The sequence below is a fragment of the Aythya marila genome, assembly GCF_965140915.1.
Source record: "Aythya marila genome assembly, chromosome: 1".
NCBI lineage: Eukaryota > Metazoa > Chordata > Aves > Anseriformes > Anatidae > Aythya > Aythya marila.
The window spans coordinates 150635931-150648632 of NC_139042.1; the positions used below are offsets into that span (position 1 = coordinate 150635931).

The following is a 12702-nucleotide window of genomic DNA, read 5'->3' on the forward strand; positions in this document are numbered from 1 at the left end:
GAGTCGGTGCTCCTGCCTCTACATTTGCCTGCTAACCGAATCTCATTTGCTGGGTCTGCTGATCACGGTCTGCATGGTGCAGCTTATTTCCCTTACCTGTAATGCGAGGAAACTTTCGGCACCACGTGATCGTAGAGGGAGACAATGAGCATCTTTCTGATGGGCCATTTTCTGTTCCCTGGTCCCCTGAACAGCTCAGGTGGGCCCACGTCTCAGATTTCCTGTTCTGCTAACATTATGAAGTTTCCTAGACCAGCCTGGGCTTAAAAATTTTAATTTTGGCTTGCACATTTCTGATGGTACTGCCTGAAGCCTCGTTTTTCAGCGCCATGGGACCAGCTCTGCTCACAGGTCCATCCATAGGTGTGGCCCTCCTTGCTTTGGGGACAGCAACCACCCCTATGGGGAAAGGGGCTGGGATTTGGGCAGGCACCCAGGGCAGCGTGCTGGGATTTGCGTGGCTGCCCCAGGATTTCCCTGGCACTGCCTAACCACAAGAATGCAGAGTTTGGTGCCACTCTGCATTGTCCCCACTGCCAGGAAATGACTGGGTCGGTAGATGAGGGGGAGCAGCAGATATTGGCTACCTGGTCTTCAGGAAGGCCTTTGGGACTGTCCCCTGTAAGATCCCAGTAGAGAAGCTGTTGATGGATGGGCTGGATGAGCAGAGACTGCATTGTATTCACAGAAACACGTCCCTGCAGGCCTTCGGGGGCTTGTCTGCAGCCCAGGTATGTCACCACACTGTAAACAACCAGGCAAAGTCAGAACTGGCGATGAATAATGAGCGCACAGGATCCTGTACTACCTTTTCCTGGTTACATACCTGAGCTTAAACGGCAGGGGAAAACAGCCTGGTGCATCTCTTGGTTTGAAAAACTGGGGGAAAGGCGGTAGCGTGAGGGAAGGAGAGAGGGCTCAAAGCGTGGTGCTCACCCTAATCTTGCTTTCCAGGTGACCTGGTGTCCCGAGCCATGCACCACCTCCAGCCACTCAACGCCAAGCAGCACGGGAACGGCACGCCGATGCACCAGAAGCAGGGGTCGCTCTACTGGGAGCCCGAGGCTTTGTACACCCTCTGCTACTTCATGCACTGCCCGCAGATGGAGTGGGAGAACCCAAACGTGGAGCCGTCCAAAGTCACGCTGCAGACTGAGAGGTAAGAGCCACCTCACGGTGTATTTAATATCTTTGTGAAGACATTTCGCTGAGTTTCGCTGATAAATCAGCGTTGCTGGCTAATTGCTAATTACAGCTTGTGCATAGGAGGCTGCAGAGCAGTCTGTTTTGGTTTGGGATCACCTTTTTGAAATCCGTTTCTCTTGCTGAAGTGCTCCATGGCTGACCCAATATATATCAAAAGTGACACCCAGTGGCTACATACAGCAAATTGATTCCAGATGTGCACTTGGTAGAGATTTCCGTTTTCTTTCTTTGTTGCTCAGCTATTCTGTGTTTTGGAAAAGAAAATGAGAACTTCTATTTTGGGCCTAGCAGGTTTGGGTTTAAATGTGTTTTTCTACACATTAATAGGGTCTGACAGCTGTGATTTGGGAAGTGGAAAATGAATAGAGTACTGTGCAGCGAGGAGGGGCTGTTAAAGACGCAGGGCCCCAGCTATGCCAGGTGCCCAGGCGTGATGTGTACCTGGTGCAGGATTAACCCGGGGGCTGTGAACCCCTGCCTGGCTGGCGAGGCATCCTGCTGGGGACATGGCCAGATCTGGCTCTGCTGCTTTCATCCACCCTCTTGTGACAACCAGCGCAGGGGAGGCAATTGTGCAGCTTTGTCCTGACTCAAGGTCTTCTGTAAGGTGAGGAGGAGGAGGAGATGCTGCTGAAACCAGTGATGGGGTGACCAAATGCCTATGGGCACGCAGGGTGCCTGGCACAGGGCAGCTGATCCCCTTGCTCAGAGGGCAACAGTCGCTTAGCATCGAGGCACAGCAGAGGGCAACCAGGACAGCTTTCCAGCCAAGTAAATAAAGTCATCTTGTCAAAAACCCAGCAGCCTCTCTAGTAATGTGAGCCAAGCTCTGCCTCTGCTTGTGGCCTGAGGCATGTCGTGCTATTTCCCTGCCCAAAACCAGCGATCACCACTGAGGAGATGAGAGGAGTGACCAGTGCTTGGAAAGCAACGGAGATTTATTTTCAGGATGTGTATCATGGTGGTGCATATGCAAGCTTTTTTTTGAAGCTGAACTCCACATATATGTCCTGATGTATATATTCAATATCGTGCCGTATTTGTGAGCCAAACTCTGATTTGCACACATGCCCTGACAGCCGCATGTACGGGGCTTGGTTATTGTTTCACTGTGGGGTTTGCATCTTAAAAGCAGCATTTGAGTATGTCATCATCTGTATAATTGTGAGCGGTATATAATATGATATCTTCACTGAAATATTTTTATACTGGCTCATAGAAAATCATGCAAGATGAAACTCTGGCATTAATGATGTTACTGGGAACTTTGCCATCTTCCTTCGGATGGCATTTTGTTTCTTTCCTGGTTTGGGTCACTCAGTGAGTATGGTTTTTGCTTTTTGCTCTGTTTTTTCTCAAGTATGAAAAAAAACAAAGGAGGCAGGAAAGTCACAAAACTCCAGGATTTTCATGTCTTCGAAATTATTTTTTCATGTCTTTAAAATTATTTGTAATTTCGTGATTTGCTAGCCAACCTTTCCATAGTAGAAGGACTAACTCGTGAACAAGAGTGTTTGTGGTTAGTACTGCGCTAAAAGTGGGGACTGAAATTAGAAAATATCCTCACCTGATTTGTAGTCCTCATTTGTGGGAGTAATGCCGTTGGGACCAGTGGGATTATAAAAGTGAATAAAAATGAGGCTCTGGTTTTGTAAGATTTCTAAAGACTTCCCCGTGGAAAGAAAACAGGGCAAGAATATTTGAAAAATCTCTTCTAGCATTTGCTTTACTAGGTTTTCCTTTTCCTGAGGTAGTCTTAATATATCTTGTCTTTGTGAGAGCAATTGAAATCCTGATTATATAAAGCCAGATGCAATTTTTCTTCTGTGCTTTATTACGAATATTCAGTTTGGCAAGATGCCTCGCTTTGGAAGGCCGGTTTAACAACTGTGCTGTGTGGTTTAGGGCCAAAGTAAGTACTCGGTGTTATTGCCAAGAGTTTGTGGTCAGCTTTGGAAGGAACAGATACTCCTTCTATTGCCTAATCAAACATGCGGTAGTACTTAGAGCTGGAAAACACAAGTGGAAGTGATGCAGGTTTAAACACGTGCCTAGATGTTTCCACTGGCTGTGCTCTGCAGCATGCCTCCCCAGCTGGATGCGAGCGTCCTGTGCTGCCCGGGAAGGAGCCTGGTTCAGCTGACTTCTATTTAGTGCTCCAAGAAGCCTCCCTTTCGTATTTTCTGTCAAAGATTATCGGTGCTGTTCCCTACATGCGGCCATGCTTTATGGTCCGTGACTGATTTCTGGTGTTTTCGGTTTTCGGGATGGGTTTTTATGCCTTATGAGGGAGCGGGTTTGTTAAACATGACACTTTTATATGCAGAATATTTGCAAGCTTTATGCCTTCTCTCTGTTCCCTATTCCCTCTCATCTTCTCAGGCTGTGACAATGACTTTTATGTTGGAAAAGCACAGAGAGAAGGAAGGCAGACTAGGCAATTTCCCCCTTCCCTGGCCTCTCTGGGTCCCTGCTGGTGCTGAGAAGCCAGAAACCGAGTGGATCTGGCCATAGACAGGATTTCCATGGAACAGGGGCTGTCCTTGGCTCACGTAAGGACAACTTGGCTACCGTTTTGGCCTCCTCTTCCGACCGTGCATGCCCAGGCTGCAGAGGGTTGCGGAGTGTGACCAGAGAGCTCCCCCAGTGCTTGCAGGTCTCGGTGGCCCCACAGGAGCTGCTCCTGTCCTTCCCACCCATCTCCAGTCCACCGGGACTTGGGCTCTGAAGCAAAGTTGAGCTAGGGAGCTGCGAAGGCTCTGCGTGTGCTTCTGCAGCAGCTGGGTATGGGAGGGAAGCTGGAGCTTAATCCCTACAGCTGGTGCAGTGGTAGGGCCTGCCTGGCTTAGCGCTTCCTAGCACAAAAAATCCGTACCTCCTGCAAAGTTTCCTGGGATGCATAAAAGGGGACATTTACCTTTGAATAAATCCAGCCCTCGCTTCTAGGGAGAATTTTCTAGGGAGCATTTCTCAGCGTTTGCTCTTCACGGAGGTAAAGAAATAAGAATGAGGTGTATTTATAACAGTGGTTATCCATGCATAAAATAAAAGGGGGAAATGGTTGTGCCATGAAGCTGGGGGAAGGGGGGGATGGCTGCTTTCAAGGAGGGAGATGGAAAGTGGCCAGGATTTCTCAGCAGATCTGGAAAAGATTCCCCACTTCCTCAACTCCAGTAAACCCAACCAGAAGACAGATGTGTGACATCCCCCGCCCCCTCCAAATTCACGTGTTTTTTTTCAGTCTGATCAGTTTTCAATAAACTCTCTGCCTTTTTGGCTGTGCTGTTGGCACCAATGCAAGCCAGTCCTGCTGGGACGGGTTATCTGATGGCCCCAGGTACCATGTGGATGGCTCTTTTGGCAGACGTGGAGGTACAGGAGAGGATTTGGACCTGTTTGTGGGGTCTGCTGTCGCTAACTCATCCAGCCAGGATGCAACGGAGACGTTTGTCATGTGCCAGGTGCTGTCTGTGAAGCCAGTGCTCCTCTGGTACCTCCACCTGCGGGGGGCTGCAGATTATTTAGGTTTGTTCATTCTTCTGCTCTTCTGGGAATTAAAAAAAAAAAAAAAAAAAAAAAAAAAAAAAAAAAGGAGGAGAGAATTGTCAATTAGACCTCTGCTGCCAAGATTTCTTTCTAGCTTGCTGCTTCTGGTTTAATAAAAGGATCTGTCCCGTGGCTGTGTTTTGCTTCTCAGCCTCTATAACACTTCCAACATTTTCGCAAGTAATTTCTTAAGCACCGGAAAACACAGAAATCTGCAGTTGCAGATTTGTGCAGCGCTTTTCTCCTTAAGTGGTTCCTTACCCACTTTTACCCACAGCTGTATTGACAAAGCCCTCATTACTTCCTAACTCTCCATGTTCCCCATTAACAGCTCCTTGAGAAGCGGTGGCTCAGCAGCGCAGCCCGGCCAGCGCCACCCATTAATTCTGCTCACGCGGCAGCAAAGCTCCTTCCCCAGCGTTTCCTCTGCCTTGGATGAGCACTAACTCCCTCTGCCACCTCTGCCTTTGTCTTTTCCCCTCGAGTCTTCATTGAGCTGATCGATACCTGTCTGGTTTTAACCCTCTTTCCACTTGCCTTCACCACTTTTTCCCCGAACGCCAAGCAATCCCTTACGAAACACCCAGGGGCTGCTGCTTGCTTTTCATTTTTCTGCCTGCCTTGCATGTGCACGCACACAGATACACACTTGACTGCGTGTACACACTTGAAAATTGTAGCCTGTAGTTGACTGTGACCAGCAGCAGGGGTTCAGGTTGTCGGCTGAATTCTGTTTCATGCCTTGGGTAGTTATGAGCGTACCTGGCTAATTAACATGATGCGATCTCCTTAACTGGGGGAGTGGTCTGCTGCTATAATATAAGCTGAGCTGATATAAGCACCTTCAGAAACGGTGCAGCTGTGTCTGTAGCACAGGTTAGAGCCACAGAACCATGTCAGTGAGGGGGCAGCTGGGGAAATGTGGCCCTGGGGTGAGCTGTTGGGTGCTACGAGCTCCGTGGGCAGGCCACTCTCCAGCAAAGGCCAGCAGAAAGTGGAGCGAGCGATGAGGAAGGCTGCTGAGTAACAGGTAAAGTGCAAGCACTGCATCTCTCCCCGAGAACTGGGAATGTGGAAGTCCTGCTATGAAACCTGCTCACCCTGCAGTCTGTACGTGCAGAAGGCATTGCACGTGCTTGATGTGCCAGTGTGGCATAACCCTATATAACCCCATCAGGTTTTATCCACTATTTAGTAGAAAACTTCAGATGTAAAGATGCCCTCACTGCACTTGAGTTAACACCATGGTTGATTTCTTTTGGAGCCACTGAAAAGGAATCCCAAATTCATCCTTAAGTAAATCCTCTAGCTTTGCATCCGAAACACCAAACTTCCCACTCTTTAAAATCCCTTCAGCAGCCGCCTGCAGCTCGCTGGATTGCACATGTTGCACGGAGCAGCTCAGGCAGTGTTTGTAGCTCTGCTGTCAGACACGACACCCTCGCTGGGCTGGGGCTGCTTTCTAAATCTCATTTATCAGCCTAGACCCGAGCTGTCCGTGCGATCGCTGTGGGATTTTTTTAAACAGAGAAAGTTGTTAGCAGCGTCGGGGGAACGGCGCGGTGCCCAGGCCGCTCGGCACCGCGCTCCCCTCAGCGCTCCTCGGGCTGGCTTCCTTCCAGGGCTGCATGTCGCAGCCAGGCGTGTCGTATCTGATGCCAGGACTGCCTGGGAAATGTCTCTGACTCGGTTGTGTTTCAGGTCTCGCCCCTTAATGCAGAGGAGGCAGCGGGGACTGCGTGTTCAGGCCCCGGCTGTGACTTGCAGATGTCCTCCTGCAGGCCCCGAGTGCTGAGGTATCCTCCCTCCGCCTGGGCAGGTCTCTCTGAGGCTTGTGTGAGAGCAAGGATCGATCCTTCAGCCTGAATGTAATGCAGATGAGTTGCATTGCCACTTTTTTAGGGGCTTCATCAGGCACAGGGGGGCTGCCCAGCGTGGGACAGTTGCGTGCTAGAGCCAGGTCCCTGTGCAGGACCTCCTGAATGCAACAGGAGCTATTTGCTCTCGAGGAAGACAAGTAGCTGATGGCTTAAATAATAAAATGCACGTTTTGCAGCCCAGAAAGCCATCTGAAATGTGTGCTAAACACTGGAGAAAATGTGCTTTTCTGTGCTCCAATAACACTAAGAAATGGACTCACATTGCATATATAGTTTTATCATGCTTTCTAAACAAAGATTGTCAGAGCTGAGAGTGCTTTTCAATTCGTATATTGGGATTTTCTTTTAACAACACCCGTGAATGCATAAAGCCAAACAAATGAAAAGATCTCTTCATAATTTTGAAGTTGCTGACTCATATCTGCAAGCAGAAACATCTCCCTACCTTTGTCTGGATAGGCATTTTCTCGTCAAGGGTATGGCCTTCTGCTTCTCAGAAGTACCGCTCACCCTCACGGACTCTCATGCAGTTTTAAACACCCGTGCTTCCTAAACACCTAGCATCCTCCTCACCAGCTAAAGGATCCTGCAAACAGAAATCATCCTCAGCCTCCCTGCAGACCCACGTAGAAATACTGGAGCAGCATATTGTGTTTTACATCGGGTGCTTTTCCTGCTCTTCCATCCGTCAGTATCTCGTGTTTGTGTGCAGGCAGACTGCTGCTGTCCCTGTTTGAAGGGATGCCGCCTGGTTGTTGCCTGCGGATATCTGCAAGGCAAAGGAGCTCGCAGGTCCCCCCTGCTGTCCCGAAATAGCCGTGAGGGAAGCGTGGGGCGCTGGGCTGCAGGGAGAGATGCTGAGAGCGGGTGGGAGCCGACGGGGTCAGGGTTTGGCCTTCACAGCCAGAGCTGAGCGTGTGCTGCCGCCTCCCCAGTGCATCCCGCAGGTTTTAAGAGGAAGGTGTGGAAGTGGAAGGAGGCCTGGGGTGCTGCTTCTGTAAAAAGAAGTGTCTTGATGCGGCAAGAGCAGCCCCAATAATTCCCTTTTTAGGTTAAGTAGGAGCCTGCTGAGGGCTCTGAGAAGAACTGGCTGTCCCCTTGCCAGAGACCAGAGGACAGTGCTTGGAAGGGTCTGGCCTCTTGGGGTCTCCTTCTTGTTCTCCTCCCCCATCCCTCTCTCTGCATTGCCATCTGGGACGTTTCTTCCCTTAGCTCAGGCAAACGTCAGAGCCTGTGCCGAATTCTGTTCTTTTTTGGGACGTGACTGGAGCTCACACTTAGCTTCCTGGCCGTGAATCGAAGAAGCCTGGAGCGTGCATTTAGCGGTGAGGGCACGTGAGAGAGGGGCTGGAGGAGGAGGTCAGAGCGCTCGAGGATCCCTGCCCCGACAGGGTGCTTTGTGGCACTTGAGTTGCTCCTGGCTTTGTGTTCTCTTCTGGCAGAGTCCATCCAGCCCAGCGGGTTCATATTGCCCTCAGACCGATCTGATTAAGGTGCACACTTCCAAAAGGTATAAGGTGCCTATCTGCTGCTTGGCTGCTCTGAAACACAAAATACCAACCTCTCCTGGTTGTTGCCTGCCTTCGTGCAGTGGAGATAAATCAGTTGTGTGTGCTAGTGATGTGATGCTTTCTCCTCATCTTTTTTTTTTTTTTTGCACGGTGTCATTTGGAAAGTGGTACGTATCTTGCTGATGGCACGTTATCTTGTGGACTGCCACCTCCCTATAACTTTGTGTTCCTCTTTCTTCTTTGGCGCACAAATAGCATTAAAAAAAAACAAAAACCAAAAAACACAGAAAACCTTCACATGATGCATGGACTCTTGAAGGGTATTTTTAACCTATTGCACTCAACCCTATTTGGGTCTCTTCTCAAAATACAAACTCCCTGACATGCTCAGATATTTTTGCCTTGGAAAAAGGAATGTAATATATTCAGAGTGAATCACATGTCCTCTCGGACAGAGTGCAACTGGCCATTGGAGAAAGTCCCTCGGCTTCCACGGAATAGCAGTTCTCTTCCTTTTCAGGGTATGCTGCACCAAACAGTCCTGTTTATTTCTTTTTCCTTGTTGAAGTTTGACATTTTATAGCAAGGCTGGTACAATTCCCGTAAACAGTTTTATTTGCCCTGCTCTATACTGCAGCGGATCAGGATTTCTGCTGGGAAAGTTTCTGACCTGCACAAGAGGGGAGAAGAAAGAGTGAGCCCCCGAGTCCCCTGTATTTTTGTAGGAAGGCTGTGTACAAGCATATCTTCAGTTCTGTGACCCAGACTGTGTTCACTCACGCAAACAGTAGCCTAGAATTTAGTTTCCCATTAATTGTTTCCAGTGCACCAAGGTTTGTGCGTGATTATATGCGTTTTTACACTTCCAGTGTGATTTGCAATTCTTTTCCACCGTGTGCTCGGTAAGTAAGGAGAGCAGCTCCCACCGATTAGTTGTTCCCCTCGCCCTCCTCTCTAATAGCCAGCGAGGCCAGCCCTGCTCTCGGATCAATGTTTAGGTGAAAAATGCACACTTTTTAACCCACAGAGCATGCAAACAAGCAGCAGTCCTGGCTGCAGGGAACTGGGGCTGGCAGCCTGCCCTGCTGAGCACAGGTACGGGGGAGCCCTTTGGCACCAGCTGCCCTGAGGGGCACGCAGCAGCTTTCCCTTCCCTTTTGTCCCTCAGTGCTTCCCAGCTTAGTGTTTCGCACGCTTGTAGGCACAGAAGCGCTCACTCTGCTTCCTCCGACCGTCACCGCGATTTAGCTGGGTTATGGAAATCTCTTCACGGCGGCTGCGGGAGAATTTGTTCTTTTCTTATCAGCCGGCTTCAACGGTGGCGGCAGGTGTGGAGAAGGTAAAAGCTGAGAAACAAACGCAGCCCGGTCTTGAGGTGATGGAAGCGCATTTAAATGGGATAATAATGGAAGTGTCAAGTCAGCAGAAGATGCTATATTTCAGAAGGAGGTTAGGCATTTACGTGCCTGTGCGATTTGGGAAGCCGGCGTCCCAGGGAAAGTTAGCGGCCTGAGGGCTTCTGCGTCCTTCAGCGCTTCTGAAATGTCTCATCCCCCCTTCAGAATACTAATGTCAGAGCTATGTAAAGGCAAATTTTCGAAAGGTAAATAAATGGCATAAAGAGCTATAAATAGGGAGAGGATATTCCAGAGTCAACATCCTATTAAATCGTTTTTCTCAGGGTGGGTTCTTTTTGGGTAAAATTATGTATTTAAAATATAAAGTGTTTGCCTACTGGGCATCCAATTCAGACTTTTTTTTTTTTTTTTTTTTCCTCTGTGGGAAGGGACCACGGAAGGAAAGGCAAGGCAGGGAAAGCAATATTGAATAAGAAGAAGCAGGAGAAAGGAAGGCAGCAAAAGCAGGGGATGCTGCTGCACTAACAGTATTAGGATGAGATACTGAGCTCATAAACGGAGGGAATATCTAGCTAAAGAGGAGGGGAAGGGGAGCCACGAAGGAAATGAAGCAAAAAGGATAAGGTTCAGAAGAAGAAGGTGGGAGCAGGTTAATTACAGATGTTCCTTGAGGACAGCACTCATTTATACGCTTCATCTCTCTCTCTCATATTATAACAATCTCTGCTAATATCCCCTAGCCGGGGTACCCACTTTGCAGTTTGGATGAAAGCAGTCTCGCTGTGTCTGAGGAGTTTTCAGCGCTCCTCTCTAAGCACAGGACTCCCAGCATAGTTTACGGGTTGCTCTTGAACAGAATTATTATTATTTTTTTAAATGATTTGATAATCTTTAGAATTTTGTACTGTATTTGTATAAAGAGGGATTTCTTCTTCCCTTCCTCAACCCTTCCCCACCCAGACTTTGCATACAGCCACAGAGGATGCCCGTGGAGGAATTCCCTTCGGGACAGCCACACAGCCCAGCTGGGGATGGAAGGGCAGTTGTGTTGCACCCTGTGTTGCTCTGTGGCTTTTGTCTACCACGATCTCAGAGGCAGGGGCCTTCCAAAACGGTCAGCTGCAGATGCTTTATGTATTTATTTTTTTAACTCTAAACTCAGACTTGAAACCAAGGCTCTCACTCGTGGTTTGGTGCGTTTCTCTTGATCCCCAAATAATTTTTAGCATAGATGTGGGCAAACTGTGTGCTGTGTGCTTTGTGTAAGGCCTGGGCAGCTCCTGCTAGGACATGGGGCTGTCCAGGTCCTGTAAAGTGAGGGGCTGTGCCTCTGACAGTGACCTTGCTCCAGAGGGGGCTGTGGCCAAGTCCCACTGTGCGTTTTACGGGGCAGTTCTGTGTATTTTTGCTCAAGTGGCAGAACAGCTGGTACCTAAAGGTGTAGCAATCTCATACAGCCAACGGTAGGCTGCAAAGTGAAAAAGTGAAATGAACCGGGCTGATTTCTGATGCTGCTCACAGATAACCTCAACAACACAGTGGGATCAGCTGCAGAGGTCCTGCTTTCAGCTCCAAGCACGAAGTGCACATCGCATCAATGGGAGCTGCTGGAGACAGCCTTGCGCATCACCTCTGCACTCCTGGCACCCCAGGGTGTGGGGGTCCCCTCTCTCCACCCTGGTTAGTCCTTGCAGAGCAGCAGGGAAGCACTCCCAGCCCCAGTGTGTGACCCAGAGCGGGATGTGGTCCTGTGCCGGGCTCCTGCCCTCTTTTTGGGATACGTGGTGTGAAGCGGGAGGTGGGGGCTTGCTGGGGGGGCGCACCGACCTCACAGGAGCCCCATAGATGAGCGTGGCTCATAAATCTCACTCTTCAGATAATCCTGCTTTAGAGACAGGGCGAGACATCTTGATTTAGACCTGCGTGAAATTTGCTGAGCCAGTTGCTCTCCCATGGTTTCGTTTTGCATCTTCCCTTCTCTCTCCCTGTTTGTGCTCTCTGTACATCGCACACACACACACACACACACACGCACACACACACGTGCACCCTATACCTCTGATTTTGCTGCTGCTGTACCACAGCACTCATGTCTGTGTGCTTTTCCCAGGCCGTTCATTGTGCTGCCTCCCCTGATGGAGTGGATACGGGTTGCCGTGGCTCACGCGGGGCACCGTCGCAGCTTCTCGGTGGACAGTGATGACGTACGGCAGGCAGCGAGGCTCTTACTGCCTGGAGTTGACTGCGAACCTCGACAGTTGAAGTAAGTCCACACCACGATCTGGTGCTTTGTGCAGAATAATGTCTCTCTCTCTCCTAGTGACAGCGATTTAGCAGGCAGGCAGAGGGCTCTCTCTATTTCCCGGAGAGGTGCACGGATGCTCGGGCTCGTCGCTGCGTGCGTTGCGAAATCGGCTCTGGTATTTGCTCACATCCCTGGATAAGCCGGTGGTTGCATGGTAATGGGTGCCTGAATATCTCACAGCTGGATCGAGCCCATCATCTGCTCGCCTGCTTTTTTTCTCTCACTAGTAGGTTCGGCTTGGTAATGAGGGGCTGAAATCTTCTGCTAATTGTCTGCTTCGTAACGCTTCGCTCTAGAATTACCGAGATCTAATTGGCAGGGCTGCAGATATTTTCACTGCTTTGTTTTCAGCACTAATGGTGAAAGGGCACATTTAAACTTATAGGTAATGCTACCTCTTGCAGTAAAATTGTATTTTTCATGCTAATGTCAGTTCAAATTAGTTGTAAATGTCAGTCTGGATAATTTGACTTTTTCGTGTATCAAGTGTGACCTTTTGGTTTTCTAATGAAGTCCTAAAGTATTTATTGCCAGGATATGCTTTTAGTGTCTGTTTTGCTTTATTATTATGTACATGTATAACAGCATGATCTAGGGCTGCGCTGGAATCAAGCTTATACTTGGCTTTGATTTTCATATGAAAAGGCATTATGAATCTGCCAAAGTAGAAATTACTCACTGATACTACTTCACAAATTTGTATGTAAAAAACAATCTTCAGCAGTCTGCCTCTCACACGGCAGTAGGTGCATTCTTCCCTGCAACACAGAAAGCAGAGGAACGATCTACATGATTAGCTGTGACAACCTGCATCGGAGCAGCTGTGCTTTGTTGACTCTGGCCTTGACATGCTCTTTCAGCAGAGAGTATAGTACTTTACTTTGTGATCTGCATCA

At 49.0% G+C, this 12702-nt stretch overlaps 1 protein-coding gene across 2 annotated transcripts in view; it reads left to right on the forward strand.

Annotated features, from left to right (window-relative positions):
* The window catches only part of ABTB3 (ankyrin repeat and BTB domain containing 3), a 161627-nt gene that overhangs the window by 101313 nt on the left and 47612 nt on the right, over positions 1-12702 (forward strand). For both annotated transcript variants that reach the window (XM_082784185.1, XM_082784186.1), the window contains exons 3-4: positions 955-1159; positions 11612-11764. In XM_082784185.1, coding sequence (XP_082640311.1) covers positions 955-1159; positions 11612-11764 — 358 coding nt within the window. The remainder of the gene's footprint in view (positions 1-954; positions 1160-11611; positions 11765-12702) is intronic.